The sequence below is a fragment of the Drosophila miranda genome, chromosome XL (genome assembly GCF_003369915.1).
Source record: "Drosophila miranda strain MSH22 chromosome XL, D.miranda_PacBio2.1, whole genome shotgun sequence".
Lineage (NCBI taxonomy): Eukaryota > Metazoa > Arthropoda > Insecta > Diptera > Drosophilidae > Drosophila > Drosophila miranda.
Window position 1 is genome coordinate 10,051,004 of NC_046673.1, and position 27,871 is coordinate 10,078,874.

At 47.9% G+C, this 27,871-nt stretch overlaps 3 protein-coding genes across 7 annotated transcripts; 1 reads left to right on the plus strand and 2 right to left on the minus strand.

Moving 5' to 3' along the window:
- The first annotated feature begins 506 nt into the window (after positions 1-506).
- LOC108160627 (nardilysin) lies at positions 507-4,827 on the plus strand. Of its 3 annotated transcripts, XM_033397170.1 has the most exons (6): positions 507-531; positions 631-641; positions 974-1,128; positions 1,199-2,950; positions 3,027-3,311; positions 3,375-4,827. In XM_033397170.1, the coding sequence occupies exons 1-6, from the start codon at positions 522-524 to the stop codon at positions 4,537-4,539; spliced, it is 3,378 nt and encodes a 1,125-aa protein (XP_033253061.1). In that variant the 5' UTR covers positions 507-521; the 3' UTR covers positions 4,540-4,827. The 3 variants fall into 3 exon arrangements, with proteins under 3 accessions (XP_033253061.1, XP_017150248.1, XP_017150243.1); XM_017294759.2 differs by lacking the exons at positions 507-531; positions 631-641 and adding an exon at positions 671-777; XM_017294754.2 differs by lacking the exons at positions 507-531; positions 631-641 and having other exon boundaries at positions 678-1,128.
- A 2,367-nt stretch (positions 4,828-7,194) lies between these two features.
- Positions 7,195-12,567, minus strand: LOC108160638 (brain acid soluble protein 1 homolog). Its single transcript, XM_017294771.2, has 3 exons — positions 12,243-12,567; positions 7,944-8,455; positions 7,195-7,861 (listed from the first exon to the last, which is right to left on the minus strand). Exons 1-3 carry the CDS (start codon positions 12,257-12,259, stop codon positions 7,713-7,715), a joined length of 678 nt encoding a protein of 225 aa, XP_017150260.1. The 5' UTR covers positions 12,260-12,567; the 3' UTR covers positions 7,195-7,712.
- A 3,188-nt stretch (positions 12,568-15,755) lies between these two features.
- LOC108159259 (rho-associated protein kinase 1) lies at positions 15,756-27,294 on the minus strand. 3 transcript variants are annotated; one of them, XM_017292423.2, is made up of 13 exons: positions 26,213-27,294; positions 26,099-26,133; positions 25,921-26,017; positions 22,632-22,777; positions 22,306-22,562; positions 19,620-22,251; positions 19,284-19,558; positions 18,986-19,179; positions 18,713-18,906; positions 18,552-18,657; positions 18,260-18,484; positions 18,041-18,083; positions 17,819-17,910 (listed from the first exon to the last, which is right to left on the minus strand). In XM_017292423.2, exons 3-12 carry the CDS (start codon positions 25,941-25,943, stop codon positions 18,050-18,052), a joined length of 4,086 nt encoding a protein of 1,361 aa, XP_017147912.1. In that variant the 5' UTR covers positions 25,944-26,017; positions 26,099-26,133; positions 26,213-27,294; the 3' UTR covers positions 17,819-17,910; positions 18,041-18,049. The 3 variants fall into 3 exon arrangements, with proteins under 3 accessions (XP_017147902.1, XP_017147892.1, XP_017147912.1); XM_017292413.2 differs by lacking the exon at positions 18,041-18,083 and having other exon boundaries at positions 15,756-17,910; positions 18,986-19,152; XM_017292403.2 differs by lacking the exon at positions 18,041-18,083 and having other exon boundaries at positions 15,756-17,910; positions 26,213-27,293.
- Between the last annotated feature and the right edge of the window lie 577 nt (positions 27,295-27,871).

A 27,871-nucleotide genomic window follows, 5' to 3' on the forward strand; every position in this document is an offset into this window, starting at 1 on the left:
CCGATTTTGTTTCCTTTTTTTCTTTCAGGGCACGTGCGGCCTCCACTATTCTCCACCGGAAACTCTTTCTTTTCTTCCTCCTCGCCCCGTTTCCTTTTCTCCTACGCAACTCTGCCACTGCTTCCCAGGATCCACTATAGATGCCGCTGTCTCTTTCTTCTCCAGCCCTGATACCTATCGGCTCTGTCCAAAACCGCCCATAACATACCATACCGGTATTGAAGAGTAGTGGAATAGGACATTTAACAATATTTTTGTTAAGTATATACATTTTCTTTTTAAAGATCGAAATTCATTACATTTTAAGAGCAATTTAAGCAAGAAACCTTGCGAAAAAGGCATGCAGTGTTATTGTTATTAGACAATTGTTAGACTTTGCAGATATAAATTGGAGAATCTAATCGGCTGTGCTTGTGGGAGCGAGGATACGATTTCGCACAAATAGTGTCACGGTTCTTCGAACGAGCGCTATCAAGACTAATCTGACACTGTGTTTCAGACTAGAGTGGTCTCTAAGTGTAATGGAATATGGTATATAAAGCAGATATACTGAATCCATTTTATAAGTTCACAGGAATTTTGATGTAAAACAATTTTTTTTTTAACATATATTCACATTTTATTTTTAAGAGAATGCAACCGTAAGTATCGATAGCTCGATCATCTCTATTCCATCTCTATCTCCCTACATCGTGGCTGGCGGTTTGGCTGATTCTGCATGCTGCTGCCCTCCTCCCCCCCACCAAATACCCCACACACAACACCCAACAGAACAAGGTAGGCGGCTCGACCGCAAAACCAAAGCATTCGGGGAGCTAGAAACTAGAGCAGAAAGGAAGCGCCGGCAGTCAAAATTTAATGTGAAACACACTCTTGAATGTTTTGGCTGCGTAACGTTACAGACAAAATCAAATTTCTAAATTATATCGTCACACACTCTTCAACAAATTTTCACCGCCGTTTCCAACCGCAGCAGCAGCAACTGCGACACCGAGTCGACAACAGCACTCAATTATTAAGAACCCACAGTCGAGCTCCGTGGCAACATCGAACACACACTAGAATGGCGCAGCAAGTGACGTATCTGGATGTGCCTGATAAGTCTGAGAACGACAAGAAATTGTACAAGTAAGTGAATTTGGGGGACGGGTGGACAAACGGACGGGCGATCCCTAATTGACCCGTTGTGCTTTTGTAGATCCCTTGTGTTGGGCAATGGTCTCCACGCCTTGATCGTCTCGGACCCCAGTCCAGTTCCCGACGATGGCATCAGCAGCACTGAGTCGTCGGAGGAAGGGGAAAAGTTGGGCGAATCTAGCAGCTCCTCCGATTCCAGCAGCGACACCAATTCGTTGAGCTCGGAGAGCGGCAGCACAGCAAGCAGCGAAACTGGCGACGAGAAGTTGGCCGCCTGTGCCCTGATGGTCGACTACGGTTCGTTCGCGGAGCCGCGCAACTATCAGGGCCTGGCCCACTTTCTGGAGCACATGATCTTCATGGGCAGCGAAAAGTATCCGGAGGAGAATATCTTCGATGCACACGTAAAGAAATGCGGCGGCTTCAGCAACGCCAACACCGACTGCGAGGACACGCTGTTCTACTTCGAGGTGGCCGAGAAACACTTGGACTCGAGCCTTGACTACTTCACAGCCCTACTGAAGCATCCGCTGATGAAACAGGAGGCCATGCAGCGCGAGCGTGTTTCCGTCGACTCTGAGTTCCAGCAGATTGCCCAAGATGATGAGACCCGTCGCGACCAACTGCTGGCCAGCCTGGCCACCGACGACTTTCCGCACGGCACCTTCACCTGGGGAAACTTGAAGACACTCAAGGACAACGTGGACGACGATGCGCTGTACAAGGTCCTGCACGATATCCGGCGGGAGCACTATTCGGCCAACCGGATGTATGTTTGCCTGCAGGCACGTCTGCCCCTCGATGAGCTGGAGGCAATGGTGGTGCGGCACTTTGCGGAAATCGTCGCCAACGACAGCAAGGCGCCCGATCTGACCAAGTTCGACTATCGCAAAGCCTTCCGTCCGGAGTTCCACGAGCAAGTGTTCTTCGTGAAGCCCGTGGAGAACGAGTGCAAGGTGGAGCTGACCTGGGTGCTGCCCAGCGTCCGTCAGTACTATCGCAGCAAGCCCGACCAGTTCCTCTCCTACCTGCTCGGCTACGAGGGCAAGGGCAGTCTATGCGCCTACCTGCGGCGACGCCTCTGGGCCCTTCAGCTAATAGCTGGCATAGACGAGAACGGTTTCGATCTGAACACCATGTACTCTCTGTTCAATGTGTGCATCTACCTGACAGACGAGGGATTCAAGCACATTGACGAGGTGCTCGCCGCCACGTTTGCCTATGTGAAGCTCTTCTCCAGCTGCGGCTCATTGCGTCAACTGTACGAAGAGCAGCAGGCCATTGAGGAGACCAATTTCCGGTTTCAGGCCCAGCGTCCGGCCTTCGACAATGTCCAGGAGCTGGTCTTCAACAGCAAGTACTATCCATCCAAGGATGTGCTCACCGGCAAGGAGCTCTACTACAACTACGACGAGCAGCATCTCAATGAGATGATCGGACACCTCAACGAGTTCAAGTTCAATCTGATGATCACCTCGCAGGACAAGTTCGAGGGCATAACCTACGACAAGCAGGAGGCGTGGTTCGGCACCGAATACACCACTGTGCCCATGCCTGCCAAGTGGAAGCAGCTGTGGACCGATTCGCAGCCCATGGAGCAGCTCTTCCTGCCCGAGCCCAATCGCTTTGTCGCCCACGACTTCAAGCTCTTCTGCAGCGAAAAGGGCAAGCCCGAGCTGCCCGCTTACCCCAAGAGGCTGCTCAAGACTGACACCTGCGAGCTGTGGTTCCGACAGGACGACAAGTTCGAGCTGCCCGAGGCCTACATGGCCTTCTACTTCATCTCACCTCTGCAGCGGCAGAGTGCCAAGAAGTAAGCCCAGCCGCATCTCATTTTTTGCCATTCAATTTCAGACACTCTCTGACTCTGACTCTTTACCTTTTCACAGCGATGCGATGTGCGCCTTGTACGAAGAGCTGGTCAAATTCAATGTTTGCGAGGAACTGTATCCGGCAACCAGTGCGGGGCTAAGCTACAGCTTCAGTGCCGGGGAGAAGGGCTTGCTGCTGAAGGTCAGCGGCTACAACGAGAAGCTCCATCTGATTGTGGAGGCCATTGCCCAAGGCATGGTCAATGTGGCCGACGCCCTGGATGAGAGCATACTGACAGCCTTCCGCAAGAATCAGCGCAAGGCCTACTTCAATAACCTGATCAAACCGCGTGCCCTCAATCGGTAAGATCTCTCTCTCTCTATATTTACATATGCCTTGAATGAAACCTTTATCATCTTCCTTAGGGATATCCGTTTGTGTGTGCTAGAGCATATTCGTTGGCTGACAATCGACAAGTACAAGTCGCTCAATGACATCACTCTGGAGGATCTGAAGGCATTTGCCCAGAAGTTCCCGCAGGAGCTGTACGTCCAGGCGCTCATTCAGGGCAACTACACGGAAGAGTCGGCCCACAATGTGCTGAATACGGTGCTCAGTCGCCTCAACTGTCAGAAAATTAAGGAAAGTCGTTTCGTGGAGGATCACACAGTGCAGCTGCCGCTGGGAAGCCACACCATCCGTTGTCACGCCCTCAATCACAGCGACACGAATACGGTGATCACGAACTTCTATCAAATCGGACCGAACTCGGTGCGCGTGGAGAGCATTCTCGACCTGATGATGATGTTCGTCGATGAGCCGCTCTTCGATCATCTCCGGACCAAGGAGCAGCTGGGCTACCATGTGGGCGCCACAGTACGCGTCAATTACGGCATTGCCGGCTACTCGATCATGGTGAATTCGCAGGAGACAAAAACCACTGCCAGCTATGTTGAGGAGCGCATCGAGGCGTTCCGCCTCAAGATGCTGCAGATCCTCAAGAAAATGCCGATCGAGGATTACGTCCACACCAGGGAATCTCTGATCAAGCTGAAGCTGGTCGCCGATATGGCCCTCTCCACGGAAATGGGACGAAACTGGGAGGAGATCCTAAACGGGGACTACCTCTTCGATCGTAACCGCAAACAGGTCGAAGTACTGCGCACCCTCAACAAGGAGGACATCATCAGCTTCCTGATCGAAACAGATGCCACCAATTTGCGCAAACTATCGGTGCAGGTGATCGGACATCGGCCCGTAGATATGGACGAGCCTCTGGTGGCTGTTTTGGACGAGAATGCCAAGATGGTGACCGCTGACCACGGGGCCAAGGATGCTGAGGAGGAGCAGGAGCTGCTGAGCGACGAGGACGGCGACGCCGAAATGGTCGAGGACGACGACCAACTATTCGAGGCCCTGGCCAACAAGATGAACATTGTGTTCCTGCCAAAGGACGGCGATATCTCCACCATTGTAGACATTTCTCAGTTCAAGAGCGGCCTCGAGGTATACCCCACGCGAAAGGCGAATCAGGAAGGCGAGGAAATCAGTCGAACCGCTCGCATCGAGGATGCCCTAAGCAATACGTGAATCGGAACATACCGCACGCCATACCCACAACCGCTCGGACCTAGACCCAGACCCAGATACAGATACAGATATCGAAACCACATTTTCTATTGTAGAATCTTGATGAGCAGACACGACACTCCTGCCAATTCAGACAAGGGATGCACTTCCGAGGGACACACGGAGACAAGCTAAAATGCATTTTGTTTCAAACATGGAACACCTTAGACGATCATTTCGTAATGGAAATGCACAGAGCAACCAAACTTTATATATTGTTTGAATAAACACCTAAATCTAAAAGTAAAATCTGCTGCGGTTCCCGTTTCCTTTCTCCAACCCTATGATGATATATCTATATGCAATCAATCGGTCTAGCAGCGGTCTTAAGGGTTGGGTAATTCTTGCATGAACATAGAAAAGAGGCTCTTCCCATTGCTTTCGATTGTGTAATAAAATTATGCAAAATTACGACCATGGTGCTTCCTCTTTTCTTTTTCAGAATTCAGATCAAGAAATCAACTGAAAAGCCTTTCGGTGATGTGGAGACCTCACAGGGACTGAAGGAGTTGAACAACATCCTGGCCAACACAGCTACATCAGCGGCTACACCCCCATAAAGGGCGATTTGTCTGTGTTCGATGGCCTGATCAAGGCTCCAGCGGAAGACTACGCCCACGTTCAACGCTGGTCCCCCCATATTGGCCCCTTCTTTGTGGCCGGAGAGCGATCCGCTTGGACGCTTGGCGTTTCCTTGGATCAGTTGCCTGGTGACCAACCCATAGTGGCTGCTCCGGCCAAGCCAAGAAACCCGCCCACAGCAACAAGCTGCAGATCATGTGCGTCGTTGAGGATGAGAAGGTGGTCGATCTTCTGCAAGAGAAGATTGAGGAGTTCGAGGCCTTCAACAAGATCTAAATCCAAGCAAAAGCTGTATATAACATCTACACAGGTTACGGGTCATGGTTATATATAAATTTGAGCCCGAAACATAACAGTTATCGACGGTATAGGTACGTTTTAAGGCGACCCAAATACCACGAAACTTTTCGCAACGAACCATTTCAAACAGATCAAGTGGACGTCTTTTGGTCGTAAATTATTCAACAGCAATTGGTAATGTGGAAGGAAGATCAGTTCTGAGTGATAAAAAAAACAATTTTTTGGCCGCAAGCTTTTGGAGAATCGGGGAAAATTAACCTCCAGTACGCACTGTACAATCCAAGCTCTCACACATAGCCATAGCCCCACACTCAACAGATTTTTTAACCACCCAAAATATCGAATCAAGGGGCCATCTGCGTACCAGAAATATCTCGTATCTTCATCATTGTGGATGCCACAGATTTACATCCTTTGTGAAAAATCACTTGTAAAAGTGTATTATCACAAGAGTCTGGATACAAAATTTGATTACTCTAGCTCTTATAGTCTCTGAGATCTAGACGGACCGACAGTCACGGCTATATCGACTCGGCTATTGATGCTAAAAGCCACCCTTCTGGGCGTTTCACACATTCATTTTAACCACAAATCTAATAGAATATACCCCTATAATCTTCGAGTACTGGGTATGAAAACATCAGCGCAGCTTTCTACTTGCTTTCACTGGTGAGACGTTGCAGCCCATGACGGCATTACTTAAAGGTGGTGTCGTCCGCTGTGGTGAGGACCATCCATCCACTTTATCAACACGATCTCTCGGCTCTCAGAGAGACATGCGCTAAAAGGAGATAGGAAATGTTTTACTTTCTGCATGTTTGCATGCAGATGGTCCTCGAAAGAGAGCAGATGTGGTGACTACATCACCTTATTATTACTCATTTTCCATTTTTGCAGCCAACCGGACTAGTTCGCTGGCCCCAGTACCCATGTACGAGACAGCGGAGTAGTACTACAGGATATCGATTTATGCTTGTTTATGAATCAGGAGTAAGCCTTGGAATACCTCCACGGAATGTCATAGCTTGTTATGAGGCTCCCTTCCAGTATGTGACGTGCGACCTGCCCGTCCTTCTAAGCGTCTTCATGGCTATTGATAAGTTCTTCTCTTCTGATCAATAGCTGCATAACCTGCATGCTACGATTTCATAATGAACGATGTTCCTCCGTAGACGTCTCTGTCTCCGTCTCCGTCTACGATTACAATTATCAGCTTAGCATATTTGTAGGCTTCAAGCAGCGATTCTCCGGGCACAGCAGAGACCCGAACACCACACTCACGTCTGAGTATATACAAGATGTGTATCCGAGGATTGCTCCAGGAGTTATCAAGGGAAGTATGGAAGAAGTGTTCGGAGCGTATGCGATATAATTTGATATCAGTATTCATAAAATCATCGCTATACTCATGCCTCTGAAATGCTTTCGGTCATACGAATCCTTCCATCAGTCTGATTCAAATCAGTTCAAGCACTACGGATCAAAAAACTGCCATTGCGAGGGACAACATAAAGTTTTAAAATGCAAAAACTCAGCAAAATCAAATGGAGAGTGAGCGAGAAAGGAAACCCGAAATTTTCGAATCTAATTGAACGAATAATGTGAATACCGCCTGTTAATGCAGGGCTTTAATATGTACAGATATAGATTGTTCCCTTTCGAATTTTTTTGGAATTTTAGCGGATCCCTCAACGAAGTCACCCGATTGACCGAAATGGAAGAAAAAGAGATCGATTCAAATTTCTTGTTTTTATTACTGGTTGATTCATTGATTGATTGGTTGGTTGCTTGATGGATGGTCGTGAAAAATACATAATTGTGCACATTCATACATATATCGGGATATATATTGCAGCGAATATACATGCGTATATGGATAAACATTGAGAATGGGGTAGGGATTTGATTGTATTGTTTCTCATGTGTGTGTGTGTGTGTGTGCGTGTTGGTATGTGTATGTGCGCTTGTGTTTGTGTGTGGAGAGGAGGCTCGTTTACAAAATAATTAATTACAAATATTTTATACATACACAAAAAAACAATTGTGAACTAAAAACTAAAAGGCAGATCGGGCTGCCATATAGCTAGCCATATATGTATGTATGTATGTATGTATGCGTGTTTATATGTTTGTGTGGGTGTGTGGCTTATGTGGCATGAGTGTGGGTGTGTTGATGGAGTGTGGAGACGGGGGCGGGCGGGGGCATGGGTAAAGGAAAAGGAAAAGGGACGAGAGGATCAGGAGCGAGCGTTTCAGTTGCGCTTCCTCAAGGCCAGGCGACCGATGGGACGCTTCGGTTTTGCCTCCTCCTTCTGCTGCTGTTCCGATTCTTCGGCGGCGGCATCATCGACTGCCTGCTCGGGCGTCGCCTTGGCCGGCTTGGAAAGCTTGCGCCGGCTCACTGAAAGAGAAAAGCAAACAGGGAACAGTGGTAGAGGTCAGCCGGATCACATGTCGCCCGTCACCCGTCGACGACTACTCACATGCCGAATTGCCCTTGAAACCCTTGGATGGGGTCGAGGCCGGTGCTGGTGCCGCAGCTGGAGCCTGATCCTCCTGCTCGCCCGAGGCGGACTCGTCGCTCTTCCTGGCCGGCTTGCTGGCGGGAACCTTCTCGGCACGGTGCTTCTTGGCGTTCTGCTGGCGGCGCTTCAGCGAGTTGAGGAAGTCGTCGTTGGAGCGGAAGGGCCGGATGACAGGTCCCACCTTCTTGGGTGCCTCTGTGCTGGTGGTTGTCGTGGAGCTGGCGGAGTCCGCCGCCTCATCACCCTCTTCGCCATGGTCACCGAGACCCGCCTCCTCGTCATACTCCTCTCCCTCGCCGGCATCGTTCTGGGCCGGAGCCGCTGTCGTTGTGGTGGTCGGCTTGGCCGCCTTGCCAACGGGTCGCCGGAGGGCGGCAATTCTCTTGGCGGGCGACACGGACCCGGAGCCGCCCTCCTCCTGGGCAGCCACTAGGCCATAGCACAAGGCGCAGATGATGAAGAGCAGGCAGCTGGAAAAGGAAGAGGTGGAGGGGAGTTTAGTTTCTAATCAACAAAAGGAGGAGCAGCACCAGGCACCGGGCACCGGCCACCAGCCACCAATGAAATGCAAATATTCTCGTGACTTCCAGTTCAAAGACATGTCGGTGATGGCTGACCAGCCAGACGGGTTATTCCGTACAGAACCTGAAGTCGTAAATATATAAAGCCTAACCATACATTTCTCGCCACTGTTGAATGCCATTTATTTTCCTGTAAGATTAGTTCGAGGTTTTCAGTTTTCAGTGGTTTTTGTCGTGTATTGTTTTATAGTTTCGGATATCGTCTCGTCGGCGTCTCTGCCAGATCGAGATGTGCTAACAGTTATTAATGTGTAAAGGTCAGGCAAACGGGTTTGTTCACTTTCGATTTCGATTTTGCCTCCAAACCGAAACCGAAACCGAATTCGAATGCGAATGAATGTTGCTCTGTTTCTGCTTTTGCTTTTGCTTCTCCTCTGCCACTGCTGCCGTACGAATAGGTGCTTCAGGCGATGACGAAGACGATGGTTTTACGATGCTGCTCATTCTCATTGCCCATATTTTATGCAAAACAAAAGAGCTGGCCACCGAACTCGTTTTCAAATTCTTTTCCAGCCAGCCAGCACTTGCCGTTTGCTTGGAGGGGGCGGACAGCTGACTGCTGTGTGTGTGTGTGTGTGTGTGTGTATTGCCAAAGGAAACAGGTGCTTATGCAAAAAAGGCACCAACAAAATGGGAAAAAAGAAAACCAGTTAAGAGCCAGCGCCGCGCCGCGCGCGCTCCGCGCCAGAATCAATTTAAGTGCGCACATTGCAGTTGGCTAATAACGGTAAAATGTGTGTGCAAGCCAAAGGCATTTTACAGCCAAGTTTTATTTTTAGCTTCTTCAGAGTTTTGCACATTTGTTTTTGTTATCCTCTCCAACAAGAAGTGTCATCAAGCCCCATCCCCACATATATTTTAGGGTCATCCATCCATCGTTGGAGATGCAGATAAAAACAAAAGCCAAAATTATGCAACGGCAAAGGTGAAAGGCGTTGGCTTTCCACGCTCTGACATACATACACATGCACATGTATTTGTAGTTGGGTGTGTGTGTGTACGTGCCTGGAATCTGTAACTTCTTTGCTTTGCTTCTTTTCAATCGAAATTCACATCACGGCACAGAGCGCACTCCACCACTCCACTCCTGCACTCCCGGGCGGCTGACATTTGACTTCGGCCAGGGCTTCTTCGCAACGGAACCGGTTTCGCATGGGCCAACGGGAGGGAACACTCAATCCAATCCGTCCCTAAATACCCACCCGTATCATGTACCATTTCTAGATGCTAGCTCCCATCTGCCAAATGGTGGATTGTATTTGTGTAAACTATCTTAAATGCCTTCAAGCTCTCAACCAGTTATATAAGCCGCCGACATTGTTTGCAAATTTATGATAAGCATCGCTTCAAGTTCTCGATGGTGGCAGGCGGGAAGGCGGAACCACTTGCTTAATGCAGCATCATCCTCATTATCATCTTCATTAATGCTTCTTGAACAGCATGGAGACAACAAAATGGTTTGACTTTTAATATATTTCATTTCATCTTTATGTTGTTCCTTCTTCTTTGACGAGTCTCTTAATATTACTTCTGGTTTTCTGTGTTCTGTTTGTTTTTGTTTCTGTCTCGTTTTGCAAAGATTTGTTCACCATTTTGGCAGAATAGTTCAATGCGATGGCGTCACTGCGGATATGGAAATGGGGCTTTCGGTTGATCTTGAAGTTCCGGCTAATTCTGGTTCCCGGCTGCCCAATCGATGCCCCCACCATCGGTGGCGACACTTGCCCCAGTTATGCATAGACAACAGCCTATCCCATGCACGTTTTCTAATTGGCCTGGCGCCCTCATTACACTCCCTCTAAAACCTACCACTATACAGAGGAGGGGGCGGTGGGGGTGCTTAAAAACGTGCACATTCGACACCGAACTCGAACTCGAATCGAAATTCGTATTCAATGTGGAATTACAGTAAAGTGGCTTACGGTAAGTGGGCTCAATAACGGTGCATTGTGTCTGTCGCACCTCATATGTACATACATACATACATATGTATACATGCATGTACGTGTTTGGCTATTGGAATGGTTGTTGTTTGTTGTTTGGCCCCTGGCTTGATGCCAATTGGAGGCAGTGTACTGCAAGTTTGTGGCCAGAGTCTTTTGATTTGGCTTTGATTGGCTTACATTGAATTGGTTTTGGCTCATAAAATGCATTCAATTGCCAATTTGAGATGGCAAAAGCCCTTGAATAAACATATACATATATGCATAAGCTATATATGTACTAGGCTATGATCTCAATCCGTACAACTCCCTCATGTATAATTTATTTAAATACAAAATTGCATAATTCGCGTGAATAAAATGACAACAAAACCAACAAAATGAAACGAAACCGAAACCGAAACTAAACTAAAATCCTGATCTTGGCGTCAACCTGGCGCTAGCTCGTTGTCTCAGTCTCAGTCTCTGTCTCTGTCTAGCCAATGTTGCTGCTGCACGAGTGATTAATTCCCGCATACAACTCAGCGATTAACTCATATATTTCATATGCATGCATTCATAAACACACACATATGCATGTAGTATATTGCACATGCATATATTTATCGATAAATGTATGCAGATGCAGGCATGCTCAGTGTCTGCATAGTGAATGTGTGTGTGTGCGTGTGTGTGTGTGTGTGTGTGTGTGTTTGTCAGCTCGCATTAAAAATGCAACCGTTAATTTATAAGACAAGACAACCAGCAGCAACAACAACAACAAACGTCTGATAATTAATCCAATATTCTTAATTTGTTGAGTGCCAGCGTGACAGAGTTGCCAACTGCAACAAAAGCCATAGAGAAGAAGCAGAACCAAAACACAACGGTAAACGGTAAACGGGTAAACGGCAAACGCAGCCTCACATGCCGACGACCTTGAAACTTTTCTTGTAATCAACTCTGATTCGCACTCAAATCCAAGCTCAAATTCCATCTCCAACTGAGACAAGCCACCGCTGTTGTCGTTTGAGTCGTTTGAGAGATTCCCCCCCTGAGATCAGCCATCCATCATCGCATCGCCTTTGGCAGAGAGACGGCCGCCGACTGCCGTCTGTGGGGACTTAACTTTTGCCATTTCTTTGTGCGAATTATGTGCCGGCAAATGCCAGCCAAGTCAGCCATCCCGTGACAACTTCATCAGCATCAGCATCACGCCGCATGATCATCATCATCATCATCATCGTAATGAGACTTTGGCATTTTCGTCTTCAATTTCAACGTTTCAGTTTCAATTTCAGTTCGAGTTTGAGTTTGAGTTGCAGTATCGTATCGTCTCGTCTCGTCTCGGTGCCGTGTTAAAGTTCAAATTGGCAATAAGTCGAGCCACGACTGTCCGTCCGTATGTCTGTCTGTCTGTTTCTTACACCTGCATTTGGTGGCAGTCAGTCGTGCCCCAAAAAGGTTGCAAGCCAGTCCCCAGTCTCTGCCATGAAACGGAGCCAAGCAATAGGATTTCTAGGGGCAAAATGTCGAAGCTACATATTTCTTGAAGGAGGGAGGGTCGGCAGCAACGATGGTTATCCGCCCACTACAGCTGTCACTGTATTGTAGAAAATGTTCATATGATTTACACAAAATAAGTTTTAAAGTCACTTGCAGTTTTTGAGTCACAGTCGAGGCTTAAAAATATATAAATATATGTACTTATGGATGCTAAGAGTAGTACTATTGTATATTGTTGGATCACTCACATGTTGAAGTACTTCATTTTGTCTTGGTTTGTGTGTGTGTGTGTGTGTGTGTGTGTGTTTGTACAAAGATTGAACTTGTCCAAGTTATTTGAAACCAACAAAAAGAATTATAAGCGCGCACGTCTTAAACTAGAAAAAAATATATTGGACGACTATAAATGGAGAACAGCGAACGACGGAAGACGGACGACAGTTGACAGACGACAGATAGATGGACAGGCACAGGCACAGGCACAGGCAGACAGAGAGGCACAAGATTGGAGTTGGTTCGAGCTTGAGCGGAACTGACTGGGCCACACGATCACGATCGACTTCTAGAGGCAGACTGAACGTTACTTATGCCGTGTGCACAAAGTTAACCTACGGCCATCCAATATTTTGCGGCAGCGACGCCAACAGCGACTGCTGCGCCAGCCAGAGTTGAGGCTCAGCCTGGCCAACAACAGGTTCAGACCGCCCTAGCCAACCAACTGTGCCGCCGTCTCCGTCTCCGTCGCCGCCTCCGCCAGCGCCTGCGCCACCAAACGCCACCCGCCACTGCCACCCCGGATCTATGCTGCCATGGCTGGGACTGGGGCTGGAACTGTGCCTGGGTCTGGCCTGAGTAAGTATGCAAAGAGTGCAGGAGCACTTCTTGTTTTTTTTGTTTTGTTATTTTCTTTTTTTCATTTTTCGGGCCTTATGCTTTGGCTGGCTTCACAGCCAATTTGTCACGGCGACATCGTTGCCAGGCTGGTGGCTGGTGGCTGGTGGCTGGTGGCTTTGCTTATGACAGGTTTTGCCCGAATCCAATCCAATCCAATCCGAAAACCAACCAAAGAAACCCAATCTCGGCAGCAAATAGTACTACGACAGCGACTGTGGCGCTGGCGCTGGCAGCAGTGAGGTTCAGGCGAGGTTTGCAATTTGTATATTTTATTAATTAATTTATTGATTTTAGGCCAATTGTTGTTTTGGATTTTTGGCTGACGTCGCCTCGGCTTTAGGCACAACCTGCCACAGCCGCAGCCACAGCAGATCTGGTAAATCCCGAAATCAAGACCAAGCCCCGAGATCGTCTCGTCTCAGCTTCGCAACGAGAGGCCCATCTGTCCCGCATGTAAATCTTGTGGCAGCAAATGGGGATCGAGCGAAAAACAACACAAAAATCAACAAAAAGAAAGGTTAAGAGTAGCTCGGGAGCAATGAGGCAGGGACACCCTGTCCCTGCAATGAAGAATAGCTCAAATGCATCAAGTCCTGAATAACTGCCAAGCACACCAATATTTTAATTAAATATTGAAGTGAATATTCGGTTTGTTGAACACAAGCTAGAGCCTGCATGAATCGACAGTATTCATTGAAGCATGCCTCTTAGATTATTCCGATCACTACGAATCCCTCGTTTAGTCGGATTCGGATTACTCCGAGTGGGAGCATGTCGCATGTCGCTGAACTAAACCGAAATCTTCGGATCTGATACAGTCCGTTCAGTCCGTTTTGGGCGAGTGATTCGATGTAACGAGAAAGCTGACACGCTAATTCTAACTGAACGAAAAAAGCGAGTACCGAATACCACCGAATCGATGCGGTTTCCTGCTCAGACAGGACTCTAATACAATCCTAGTAAAATTAAATACATTTCCCTTTGATTTAAACATAAATGTGTTAAAAAGACTTTTTCATACTGCCCATATTTCATGTAAATATAAAACTCTTTAAAATTTGAGTGATATTTTACAATTTCCACTCTTGTAAGTGTAAATATTAAAGGTTCAGAGCCTCTTTCTTTGAGTGCACAAGAAAGTCTTAACTGGAAGATTCTGAAGAGCTCTTGGATGCAGAAAAAGAAGATGGTAAGTATGCACGATGAGTACGAGTATACTATTGAAGAGCTCTCTCTTTTAAAGATTAATTATAAAAATAAAAAGATAAAAGAAGTTCTGAATTCTTAATCAGTATCTGAATATATTTAAATCGGTTTGGGAATACTAGTAGTTCTTGAAATGATCTCGTTCCATTTAAGACAACACAGACTTATAAGAATTCATCTTTTAGCTAAGTTTATTCATTTTGCTAAAGCTATGTTTAGATTCCAATAAAATTAGTGATCATTACTGCTCACGGATAAATGTATCACTGATTCATGTATGTACCAATAGCTGATGGTTATGGGTTTCCAGGCCTGATGGGATGGGAGAGATATCCTCCACGGATACCTTCAGGATTGCCCCTCAAAGCGATCCTTCTTGGTGTGCATAACCAATAACCCATGGCATCTCATGGCAGGGCCGAGGCGATGATGATCACCAGGTGCCACGCCATATGATGACGATGTGGCTGGGGCTGGGGCTGCGGCTAAGTATACGATGACACCAAATTAAAAAGCTTTAAAAACAGAAGAAGAAACGCCAGAAATATTTATGCATATGTATTTTGTGGGTTCGTCGCGGCCTTGAACTGATTAGGTGGATGGTGGATGGTTGGGGGAGTGCTGGTCAGGAGGGTGCTGGCTGATAGGCGATGACGGTTTATGGGTGATAAAGCCTAGCTTGCGATGCGATAATTAATCTTCCAACTTTTGCAGATGTTCTGCAGCCAGATGGGGCCACAAGTCAGGGGCTGGGCGTGGCCTGCACTTGGATGTTTAGCCATGCTAATTAGCTGGCCTCCATCTCCACACCTGGCTCCAACACAGGCCAACTGGCTGACTGGCCAACTTACCTTGAACTACAAAATGTCAGCTGCCAAAAAAAAAAAAAACCTTTATAGATTGAAGATACATTTTAATGATCGGTTGCCTGTGAAAGCCAGAAAGATCCAAAAATATAAAGCGTCACAACATAAACAAGAAACTTGTTAAATTATGAATAAAATAGAAACAAAGTAAAAATATTTCCATTGGTCCGAGTGGGACAATGGCTACGCCAGCCACCAATCTACATACTCGTGCATCGCCATGTCCCATTAAGAGGCCCTAATCCATGAAGCCGTGGAACATGTGTAAACCAAATCATATGCAAATCCCAATGGGAATGCTAATACAAAATCGGATTCAGGTTCGGTGTGGCTCTTTATGTGTCCAGCGATGCGATACGGAGAAGGAGATTCTCCTCCTCCTCCTCCTCCTCCTCAAGAAATACAACATTTTTAGTACAATTTAATTTCACATTTAATCAGACTTTGGTTTAAACTTAATTCTATGGTGCATAGGATATACATATGTGTACATAAAATATATGATTGATTTGTTGAACTTCCTTCATTTAAATGCATTCGAAATTCCATTTCCAATTCCAATCTTAGGAATTTTTTGTTTTCGTTTCAGCTTCTATTTCTAGGGCCCTGTAGTCGGGGGACAGTCTCATCGTTTTATATGCTGCGCTCCGCTGCGATCCTATCAGACTTTTGTAATGATATGGGGACTAGAAGGATTTGCTGGGGGAAACTCAAAAGAAAAATGAAACAAAATGGAAAACAAAACCAAAACAAATCAAACACAAAAATAAAAAACAGAAATAAAAATGTCAAATGTTGATTTTATACACATTATTACTTTATTTTGTCTGGGGTTGGGTTTGGGTTTCGGGTTGGGCTGGGGCTGGGTGGTGGGTGGTTGGGGGGTGGCGTTTGCAGTTCAATTTCTGAGCCGATTCTGCGGTGGAAATGCAACTGCAGACGCGCCTTAAGCTAGAGTATATATTTAAACATAAACATAAACGTAAATAAACGTAATACGAATGGATCATGACAATAATAGTACAAATAAAATACAATTTTTAAAAAGAAAGCAATGGCTCGACTTCATTTTCGACTAAGCAAAATACAACTGTAGAGCATAGAGCAGCAGTCGGGTCTCGTCGAATGGGCCCACAGCCCTCATAACCCTCTGCACAACTTTCGTGGGGCACTATCCCATCCATTACTTTTAAATGCAATTCGCTGCCGCCTCTCACTCTGTACAAAACACATACAAAAAAAAAAAAAACACACGCAACAAACTAAGGCGACAATATGGAACGTGTCGAGCTCTAAAGGAATTTCAAATTTGGAGAGTCCATATAAAATGAGTGAGTGAGCGAGTGAGCGAGTGACAGGGTGGCAAAGAGAGAGACAGAGAGAAAGAGAGAGAGAGAGAGGGGAGAGTGCTGAGAGTGAAGGCTGCAGCGCCATCGAACAGGAATACAAATAAATAATTTGTTTAGCTTAAGAACTAGAACATATTGGATATTTAATACTTAGATGTAGCCTTTTACACAAACACACACACACACACACACACTTAGAAGTCTGTGGCGAATTTTTCGCTTCGTTTCGATTCGATTCGTTTTTGCTTTTCAGCTTAGTTTCGTTTCGATTGATTCATGTCAAGCTCTATATATATATATATATATGTACATATATATATATATATGTATGGGAAGTTGCATTTGCTTTAAGTAACTGATTGTTCATCCTTCAGGGTTCCGCCTCCTAGTATATAGTATATAGTATAGTGTCTATGCTAGTATATATACGTTTTAAAAGAGTGTTCTTTAAATGGAATATAAGTTAAAGCTTTGTAAAAAGGTCTAGAACTTAGCTTGATTGATTGTTTGATTGATGATGAATGGTTGATTGGCTGATTGGTTGCTCTGCTCTGCTCTGTTGTTGTAAGCGGGCTCTGACTTACAGGATAGGATATGCTCTAGGTATATAATCTATATCTATATCTATATTGTATATTGTATATTGTCTATTGTCTATTGTATGTGTTCCGTTCACAATTCTTTGCATCTTTCTCTTTTTTTTTACAATTACGAACAACGTTTGGACAATCTGATTCGCTGCACAACAGCAACAACAACAACAACAACAGCAGCTAAATAAATTATAAAAAAAAAAAATATATATATAGAATTGTTACAAGGCATCAAGTTATAAAATCTATTGAAATGAAGCTGAACCCCACCCCTCTGCACCAGTATAATGGCGCAAGAGGAGGAGCTGCGACAGGTCTACCTCTATCCGATCCGATCAGATCCTCACTTAACTAAGTACAGCTCTCTCCTGATTGTGGGCTGGGCTGGCCATTGTGCTGAGTGTGTTGCCACAGTTGCGGTTGCGGTTCAGTGGAATAGCATAGCAGCATACAATATAGTATTTATATTTATAAAGAATATATAGTACAATCTAAGTGACATATCTATGGTTCATGGTTGATCCGGTGCCCGCTCTGACGTTGCTGCCATCTTTTATCTGCACTTTTCTTTTAGTTTTGTTTGTTGTTTTGTGGGTTAAAGAAGCGTTAGACGAGTAGCAATTGCCTTTACACAAAGAGTTTAGTTTAGTTTCAAGTTGAATTTAGTTTCGATTGTAAAGTACTCGGGGAATATATGGTATATATCTGCATAGTTCTGTTCCAACATGTGTGGTTTCTGTTGTTTAGCAAGTGTTTGGATAGTGTTTAAGCGTTAATTTCAAGTACCGTTGTGTAGTTCTAGTTTCAGGCTGCGGCTTTCTGTTTGCTGCTGGCTGCGGCTGATTGCTGCTTGCTGCTTGCTGTGTTATTTCGCTGGAGACTCTCTTGCCTCTAGCTGGGCTGTGTCCTGGTCTTTGCTGGGCTCATTTCAGCGATGAGTTGGCTGGTAGCGTGGCGGAGCGTTGCACGTTCGCAACAAACGGCTTGTAGGAGGAGCGGGTCGATTGGCTGCCAATTGGATGAAGCGGTGTTTCCGATGCAAATACAAATATGATGGTGCGGATGATGATGGAGAGATGATAATGAAGATTAGCGAGCAAGAGACAGGGTGGGGGAAGAGAGTAAAAGAGAGAAATACCATTCTAGATTATTGACATAAACACGGAGGGAAACACAAAAGCCTGGGGGTTGCACAGTGATTAGTTATAAGCTTATATTAGTTCAGTTAGTAGCGGATTCTGGCCTGGCCTCGCCTTATTCGGAACGGAGGGGAGGGCGATTGCAACGTCACGGTGCAGGCTATCAGGCTACCAGACTATCAGGCTACCAGACTATCAGGCCACCAGGCTCTCTTTACCTGGGCGATATCTTGCTGCCATCGGTGCTGTTGTTGTTTGACGAATTCGCCTTGTATCCACTCTTTTGGATACGCTTCAGCAGACGGGCCACCCACAGCGATTGCTCCTCGGGCGTGGAGGCCAGCAGCAGCATATCGCGGGCACAGCGCGGATCATGATTGAGCTTGCAGGGCGCCAGCGGATCATGCTTGTCCACATGCTCCTTGTGTATCTTGTTGCGGCATCTGAAAACAAAAATCGAATAGATACGGATCAGTTGAGGCACAAATTCGGTATTCAGTAAGCACAAACCTCTTGCATTCGTAAGCCGCCGGCGGCTTGAACATGTGCCACAATGGCCTCGGGCACACCTCGCACGCTGTGGGCATGTGGTAGGTGATGTGCACAAATTCATGACCTAAAAAGTAAACAGTAAGTAAATAAGGATCAAAATATGGTTAACGCGTGCTCACCCTTGTGGATGATGGTGCCGGGACGCTCCTCGTTGCTGTTGCCATGCAGCACGCTCACATCCAGCTGGCTCTGCTCGTCCGGACGATGAGAGGCGCCCTCGCCGGCATACAGCAACTGAAAGATGCGCGGAATCTCTTTGGCATCGGCGCGTATGACATCGCCCTGGGTGACGCTGCGCACGTGGTATACCTTGCTGCAAAATTTTGAAACGAAAGCGAAAGAGTCAAATCAAGCGCAGACAAACACACAAGCACACAGGATGTGAAGCTCACCTCAGATCCAGTATGAGCACAGCGTCCGTCGTGTTGTGCTTGTCGATGTCCGAGTTGTAGAAGATGATCTTGCGCGAGGAGACAATCACATACTGGCGCTTCCAGCCGTGGCCGCGCCGACGGTTCTGCTTGTTTGGGACACTCAGCCAGCCCTCGAAGACCGAGTCCTGTGTGAGGGAGAGCAGAGAGGAGTGCTAGAGAAGCCCAGGAGCGCGTGTGTGGTCGGAGTTTGTGTTTGTGTGAGTATGTGTCGGATTGGCAGGATACGTGTGTGTGCGGATACGAGGATCTCACTCACCTGACTGTCCTCGGGATCGTTGTCGGCGGATGAGAGCGAGGCCGTCTCGTTCAGCTTGCTCTGGAGATGCTCAATCTCGGTGGCCTTGCAGTCAATCTCCATGACCATCTTCTGCTTGTGCTGCTGCTCCTCGGCGCACAGCTGCTGCAGGTCCTGGTGCTTGAGCAGCAGCTGATTGAATTTGTCACGCTCCTGGGACAGCTCCTGCTGCAGGCGGCGCATCTCCTTCTCCTTCTTGCGCAGCTCGGCCGTGGACCGGGCCTTGCTCTTTTGCTCTGTGGGGAAAAGGGGAAATGGAATAGCTATCGTATATTTGCGGAGGATATAGGGACTTACTCTGCAAGTCCGAGTCGCGTCGGTTCATCACCTCGGCCAGCTTGTTGACGGCCACCTGCTTGAGCAACACCTCGGTCTTGCATTTCTCCAGCAGCTTGGTGATCTCCTCGTCCTTGGTGGCGAGCAGCTGGCCCAGCTCGTCCTGCTGCTTCTTGTGCTGCTGGACGAGATCCTCGTACTCGTTGGCCATCTGGCCGAGCTTCTTGTGCAGCTCTGTCTCCGCCTCCTTGAGGGTGGCGAGCGTCGCCTCCTTGGCATTGATCTCGTTGCGGTGCTTCATGATGAAGTCCTTCAGTTCCAGCTCCTTGATGGTCTTCTCCTTCTCAAGATCGGCCACCGTTTCCTCGGCTATCGAGCGGGCCAGGGCCTCCGAGTCGGCCCGAGCGACGGCCACTTGCACTTGGTGCTTGAGCGAGACGCGTTCCTCCTCCAGATCCTCGATCTTGGCCAAACGCTCGGCGCTCTCCTCCCGATTCTCGTTGGCCTGCGTCTTGTACAGCCGGGAGAAGCACAGCTCGGCATCCAGCTGCTCCTGCAGCTCCCGATTGTTGGCGAGGGCCTCGTGGTGGGTGCCCTTCAGCTGCGACAGGTCCTCCTCGAAGCGCCGCTTGGCCTCGCGCTGCGTGGAGAGCTCTTTCTGCAGCTGATTCTCGCGGGAGCGCAGATGCGCCACCTCCGAGCTGAGCAGACTGAGCTCCGAGAGCAGGCCGTTGCGTTTGCTGTGCTCCTGGTCCAGCTGCGACTGGAGGGCGGCCACCTTCTCCGATTCCTGGCGGCACTCGCCCTCCAGCTTCTGCAGCCGCAGCTGGATCTGGCGGTAGTCCACGGAGAGCATGTTCAGCTGGCGCTCCTTCTCCTGCCAGTTCTGGTCCGCCTTGATCCGGGCGGACTTCTCCTCGTTCAGCTTGGACTGCAGGGCCTTGACCTCCTGCAGATTCGCCTCCTCGCGAGAGACCAGTCGCGACTTTTCAGTCTCTTGGTGGGCCTTGACCTCCTGCTGGTAGCGACCCTGGGCCGCCTTCAGCTCAAAGTCGAGACTTGCATGGCTCATCTCCAGCTCACTGATCCTCTCCAGCAGCACGCGGTTATCCTCTTTGGCCTTCTGCTCGCGGACCAAGGTGCGCTCAATGTCATTGGTGAGGGTCTGCATCTTGTTCTCCGTCTCCTTATGCAGCTCCTTCAGCTGGGAGCGCATGTTCTTCTCCTGCACCACCTGCGCCTGCAGATCGGCATTCTCCTGGCCCAGCTCCTCCTTGTGCTTCTGCAGTGTGTCGATCATGTCGACCATGTCGCGCACCTTCTCCTCCTGCGTCTTCAGTGTGAAGCCGAGCTCCGCGTTCTGCTTCTTCAGCTTCTGTGTGTTCTCCGTCTCGCTCTTGTAGCTGTGCTCCATCTCCTGCAGAAGCTTCTCCAGCGAGACGACCTTCTCGCTGATGTTGAGATCGCGTGTGCGCGTCTTCTGCTCGTTCTCCAGATTGCGCTGCGTCTCCACCAGCAGGGCCTCCGTCTTCTTGCGCAGCTCGATCTCCTGCTCCACCTTCTGCATGGCCACCTTGTAGTTGTTCTTTCGCTGCGCCAGATCCTTCTCGTACTCGGCCGCAATGCGCTGCAGTTCGACCTCACGCTTGCCGCTCAGCTCGATCTTGTGCCGCAGGCTGGTGTCCTGCTTCTCCAGAGCATCGGCTCGGCCGCGCTCCCTCTCGAGCAGTGCCTCGAGCCGCTTCAGCTCGTTGGAGTTGGAGGTACGATGGCGATGGTTGTGCCCATGGCCGTGGGCATGGTTGTTGCTGGCGTTGCTGTTCACCGAATTGGGCTCCTTGGCCTCGGCGTCGACGGTGTCGCTGGACAGGAGCTGGTAGTCGCCCGTGTAGGTGAAGCCGATGAAGGGCAGGTGATTGCCATCGAAGCCCTTCGGTACGGGGAACACCTCCTCGGGCTTTTCGTCCCTCTCGATGTCCTCAAAGTTGCGCGTATCGTCGTCCGAGGTTAGCTCCGGCACAACCGGCGGCACACTCTCCCTGATATTGTCAAAGGACCAGGTGTCGTTTCTGAAGAACGGATGCGCCTTGATATCATCGATGCCGTAGCGGCCCAGACGCTGCGTCCGATCTGTGAGGAATGCCCGGATCAGGGCCTTGGCCTGTTCGCTGATCTCCACCTCCTGGGGGAAGCTGAGCGAGTTCTTGTGGTCCATGATCTTGCCGTAGGTGCCCACCAGTGAGTCCGCGTAGAAGGGCGTCTCCCCGAAGAGCATCTCGTAGAGGAAGATCCCCACCGACCACCAGTCGCACTCGCGGCCATACTCATTGTCGACACCCTGCGACTGCAGCACCTCCGGACTGATGTAGTCCGGCGTGCCGACCGCATTGCTGGACACCACCTGGCCGTTGGCGCCCATGCGCATGCAGGTGCCGAAATCGGCGAGCTTCAGATGCCCGTAATTGTCGAGCAGCATGTTGTCCGGCTTCACGTCACGGTGCACAAAGCCCATGTTGTGAATGGTGTCCAGGGCCAGCACCACCTCCATTGTGTAGAAAATGGCCCATTTTTCGGGTATATCGTAGTCCCCCATCAGCGAGACGATGTCACCGCCGGGCATAAAGTCCATCACCATGTACAGGTATTTGGAGTCCTGGAATCACATACGATTAGCTTGGATCTTATACGGAATGCTCCGGACACTCACCTGAAATGCGAAATGCAGTTGGACAATCCACTCGGAGTTGGCATGGGCCATAATGTGACGTTCCTCCCAGAAGAAGGCCGAGTCCGGGCGCTTCATCATCTCAAATTTCGACAGCCGCTTCATGGCGTACACCTGGCTGGAGGACTTGTGCCGCACCAGTTGCACCTCTCCAAAGGCCCCGGCGCCGATTAGCTTAATGAAGTCGAAGTCCTCGACATTCATGCGCAGCTGATTGATCCTCTGCGCCAGGGGTTTATCTGTGGAGAGAGACAGATAGAGAAGGACTTTATAGAATCTCTGGTTGTTGGACGGTGGATTGGACTTACATTTGGCAGCATACTGTTCGATGTTTTTCAGCCGCTTGAGGGTGTCGTGGTCGCAGTCGCTGACCAGGGCCGATACCGTATCCAGCAGGCAGTCCACATTGCAAATGCTGGTCGGATCGCGCATCTCGCGCTCGAGCGTATTCGCTCTGATCACGGAAAAGAGAGAGACAGAGAAAGACATGGTATTAGAGTCCTAGAGTCGGTTAAAATGAGCAAGAATCCTCATTTTTGCGTGCAATTTGTTTATTATTTCCATTGATATAAGTTATTTAGTATTTGTACATATATTATTAGCCTTTGGAGTCCGTGGCATAAATAAACAAAGAAACAAACAAAAAAATAACTACAAATGTGCGGAAAGTGCGCAAATTACTCATGAGAATGGGCTGGTGATGCTGCCCCGCCGCACCTGTTCCCCGTTGCCGCGAGTGGAACAGTTGCAGCCTTCAACACCTCTTCTCTCACATGGAAAAGTAAATCAAACAAAGGGATAGGCGGGAGAGAGGGAGAGGGACAGACGAGCTGCTGTCGAAAAGCTAGCGCCCATTCAGCGTTAGTGTGAGTCAGAGAGAGCCATAGGTGCTCGGTCTGGGAATGGTCCCGTTATGACGAACTGCAGCGACAGCGTAAATCGTAGACAAATGGGCGACAGCAACAGAGACAGCACATGTCAGCCATCGCCATGATGGCCAGCTGGACGCTTTATCATACAATAATTAGGACATTAAGTTTTATTCAGCGAAGGAGACAGCGCAGCGCAGCGCGCACACGACCAACTTTGACAAATAGAACAAGGCAATGGAGAGTGTACACAAGATGAGTGCTCCCATGCATAAGTATTTGAGGGGGGGCTGGCAGCAACAGTGGAAGGAGGCCTTGACTTTATCGCGCAACTCTGTTGACTTTGATAAATTGTGGAAAGAATGCAAGCCATGCCGAGAGTGCCTTCCACGATGACGGAGACAGCGACGGCTACAGCGACTTCGACGTTGATATGGCTTACTTTTGCGTTGCGTCTGCTGACAGACAACAGTGAGATTTTTCTCTTTTGCTTTGGTTTTCGTGCTGCGTTTGTGTTTTGAATGAATCCGAGAGAAGAAAAATCAGCAGCAGCAGTAGTACTATCCAACCTGACCCCTTCCCTACTCTCCCCACCCCTCCTTCAGCAGCATTCATTGACACATGCAGATGCAGATGCACATGCACATACATACATGCAAGCATACATACATATGCATGTATGAAAATAAGAGATCAGCATTTGGCAAGGCTGGAAAGAAGACAAGAGGGAATGCGTGTGACTACTCCACTGAGTGCTCCAAGCTAAGCGAAAATAAGGTAAGGCCAGTCCGAAAGTGCCTCAATTGAGTAGCCAGTCGCTTAGCCAGGATTACTCGGAGAGTCGGAATGCCTTGCTATACATTCGTATGCCGTGCTTGGCATGGGAAAGCGCTCTCGCCCTGGAAGGATCTTAGGCTATTATAGGTCATGGAATATGCTACCTGGTTACACCCTTAGATTTAAATTCAATTAGCTAAAACGAGAGGCAAATATTTGCACAACGCAATCGGTACAGAGAGATGAGAATAGAGCCTGAGGAGCATCGAGGTTTGGAGGTATGGAGGGGTCGGCCAGGCCAAGCCAAGCCAAGAGTCGGTACCGATGACAGTCGTCGGCGCTAAAAAAAATTGATACTAAAAGGTGTTTGAATTGTTGTGATTTCATCATCGCCACTTACGGCATGACAGAAAAGCCAAAAACAAAAACAAAAAATTCAAGCAACGGCCAACAGAAACAACAACAAACGCAAACAACTTTGGGAAAGTGGAATTTTCAAAAAAAAAAAACAAAAAAAAAACGCTGCGCTGTTTTAGCCATAGCGGCGAATGCCAGCAACAAATACAACATTTTTATTAACAACAAAAGCAACAATCATAATAATACATAATCACAGCAACAGCAAAAGCAACAACAATGGCAACGACGACAACATTATCGTCACCTATAGACAATATAATTTTCAATTTAATTTATACGTCGTCTTCCAAATAAGCTGGAAAGCATTTTACCCGTACGTTTAATCGTACGAACAAATTGAAAGCTTCAATCCAGGCTTCGGAGCTTTTCGGAAAAAGAACGCTGAACGAACGGGATACAGCATACGGGATACGATCTCTCGCGTTGAAAGCGCGGGGGTGGTTGGGCGCATTTTTTGCGTTCCCGAATCGAATCTCTTTCACACAGAATTAATTTTTGCAATTAGTTTTTATAGAGGCTTTACGACCAAATGCGCACACTGCAATTGCCAATTGCCAATTGGCGTTTAGCAAATTTCTGCTTTTCTTGTTACGCAAATATATGTATGTACGTATACGTACACATGTGTAAATACATATATATAAATTTTGTTGTTTTTGTTCACTTATTTGTACTTGGAGCAAACCAGAGATAGCTTTTTGGGTAGGAGAATTGAGTGGATGGCGGAAAATGAGTAATAAAATTGAAGAATTTATATGCATCGCAGGCAGTCCGAAAGCTTCCGTGAAACTGTTACAGGAGGCCCGAGGGTGTTGGTGGGAGAGGGAGTGGGGAGTGCAAGTGGGAATAGAAGTGGGTGTGGATGTGGATATGAATGTGGAAGCGTGAGCGTGGAGAGCAAGAGCAACATACCGTTCCAGCTCGCTCAAATGGAGTGCGGCCGGCATTCGCCATGGCCACATGCCCTCGCCCTCGCCCTCTGGGATTTTCAGCGGTATGGTTAATGGTGGGTATGGTATTGGGGTCCTGGTGCTAGTCTTGATTTTTGGCTTTGGACCAAACGATAAAAACGCACGCTTCACGCATCCGATGCAACACAACACTGCCCGTGCCTGTGCAACAACAGCGGCAGCGGCAGCAGCAGCAAAAGCCGCTGCTGGCCCGCTTCGGTTCGGTTTGGTTACAAATTTTAATGCGAAAATGGCAAATTTATTATAAAGTCGCCCCCCGTTTTGTTCACTCGCTTGTCAATTTGATTGCCGCTCTGTCGCTGTCGCTGTCGCTTTGAACATGAGATTATGGAAGGTGTTTGCTGCCAGCGCGGTCTATTACTTTTTAGCTATTTTGTTGTTTTGCCATTGCAAAGCTCAAAATTTGCTGCCTAACAAATCGAACAAATCTATGGCTGCCATTCAATTCAGGTGACAATTAATTGAGTGTAGCACAGTCGCTTTTGGGTCGCCATCTCATTCTCATCTCGTATCGTATCTGGCAACGCGCAGCGTAGTATCTCGTGCACATTCTCACTCACCGACGCCGCCTTTCCACATCCATGGCTAGAACGTCCCAGTTGGATAGTTGCCGTCGTTGTTGTGGTCACCACCAAGCATACAGCCGTTGCTGTGCTCCTGCAAATTAATTCGCAACAGAATCGGAATGAGTAATGGCAGTTGTATGGGATAATGATAATGGTGGAGATTGCCTCTCACCTGTATAGTCCCGCTGACGAGCCGCTCTCGTTGCCCTGCAAAGGTGTCGAAAATTTTTGATTATTTATGGTACTACTCGCGTACTATTATCAAACCTTAGAAATCGAATTTTACCTTTTTTTGAGGGTCTCACAATAGCAGGAGGATCAGTATTTGTGGGAGTGTGAGTGAGTAGGTAGGGGGGGGGGCACGCTTTAAGCTGCCGCTGTTGATCGTTGCCGTTACTGACGATGAGGTCACGAGCGTCGCTTGCTGTTTGTTTGTTCACTGCTGTCAAACCACATCCACTTGGGAATTGGGATTCGGCGGTGCTGGGTTCTTTTGCTGGAGTACCGCCAACGCCACATACGGACGACACACTGGCGGGGTCACCGCGAGCTCACGGCGTTCCCAGGTGCGTGTTAGAGTGTGCAAGCACTTAGCCTAGTTCGTTGGGTCTTAATTTAGTAAATTTTGTAAGTTTTGCTTCAGTGCTTCAGGTGCGTAGCACAGTTCCAGAGGTAAGATCAGGATTTAGCAAAGTCCTCCTAGTGGGGGCTCCGGTGGTATCGGTGCGTGGTGCCTTGGATGGGTATTGGCCTTGGTTCTCGGTTCGGCTTGGCTCAATGCTGCGCGGCGCGATTCAGCATGCAACAGTTGCACGGGAACGGGAACTGGCTTTGGCTTTGGCTTTGGCACGGGGCACGGGCAAGGGCACTGGCACTGACACAGGAGCAAGCACGGCACAGGCACATACAATCTTCTGGCCTGGGCCGATGGAGGCAGCAACGAAAATCTATGGTGCTTGTTCAATGTTTTCGACTTTTCATTTGTTGTACATTTTTACGATACCTTTTCACACACACACACTGGCAAGAGCGCGGACACACACACGCGAAACACACACTGATATGTATACGTATACAAATACAAACACACTTTTTTTCGTCGGAACGTCGAACGTAGCAAAAGCAAATGCTACAACAACAATAACAAGGCACGGTGAACACCGACGTGCGTCACTCAAAGGGAGACGAGGGCGGCAAAAAGGCGCCTATTTTGTCCGCCAATTTGGCAATTTCTCGGACTTGGCTGCGGCCAAATCAATCAATTATCGAAATTAATTTTAATTAGACGCTACGCGTTGCACTTCTTTCAATGTTAGCCTGCAACAGTTGCGCGGATGTTGATTAGAGTTGTTTCGGTCCAAATTGAACCAGTTCAATAGTCCGCGGCTCGATAACGTCCCAGTAATCGGAACACACAAATCCACAGTGGAGTTGCTCACATAGGTTTTCAATAAAATACAATGACAAATTAGTCAGGAGCAATTAAATATAAAATTGTATAATGCAAGCATAATCATGTATTTTTTCAGCCATGTATTTGAGGTAGAACGAATGCGAACCGGAACTGGAACTGTGGGACCAGCTCAAAAGAAACCAGTTCGATTACCCTAGTCAATCACAAAGACTTGTTACAGCAATGTATTTTGATTATCGTGGTTTGTTTAATTCGATTTTCAATTTTGTCTTTGGCCTTATATTTATCACAAAAAATGTCAAAGGCCCATCCTCCGGAGCTGCAAAAAGTATGTGTTTTTATGTCCGAAATTTAGCGTAATACACATCTGTGCTGCACCTAGTGGTTTGGGTACATGGACAAGCGGATGATGCTTAAGTTGAATGGAATCACCGGCATACTCCTTTGAATGGCTCTAAACGAAGCCTTTGAGGTGTGCAAGGAGAACACGAAAACCACCATCACATCGGAATGTTGGGAAGATAGATATAT

Coding starts and splice junctions, on each gene's coding strand:
- LOC108160638 (XM_017294771.2), bottom strand. Junction 7,862..7,943: donor TTTCAAGGGCAATTCGGCAT/GTGAGTAGTCGT, acceptor TTTCTCTTTCAG/TGAGCCGGCGCAAGCTTTCC.
- LOC108159259 (XM_017292403.2), bottom strand. CDS start 25,943: ATGGATGTGGAAAGGCGGCGTCG. Junction 22,778..25,920: donor GATGTGGAAAGGCGGCGTCG/GTGAGTGAGAAT, acceptor TTCCGTGATCAG/AGCGAATACGCTCGAGCGCG. Junction 18,658..18,712: donor CGGCACCATCATCCACAAGG/GTGAGCACGCGT, acceptor TTTACTTTTTAG/GTCATGAATTTGTGCACATC.
- LOC108160627 (XM_017294754.2), top strand. CDS start 878: ATGTTTTGGCTGCGTAACGTTACAGACAAAATCAAATTTCTAAATTAT. Junction 1,129..1,198: donor AACGACAAGAAATTGTACAA/GTAAGTGAATTT, acceptor GTGCTTTTGTAG/ATCCCTTGTGTTGGGCAATG. Junction 3,312..3,374: donor AAACCGCGTGCCCTCAATCG/GTAAGATCTCTC, acceptor CATCTTCCTTAG/GGATATCCGTTTGTGTGTGC.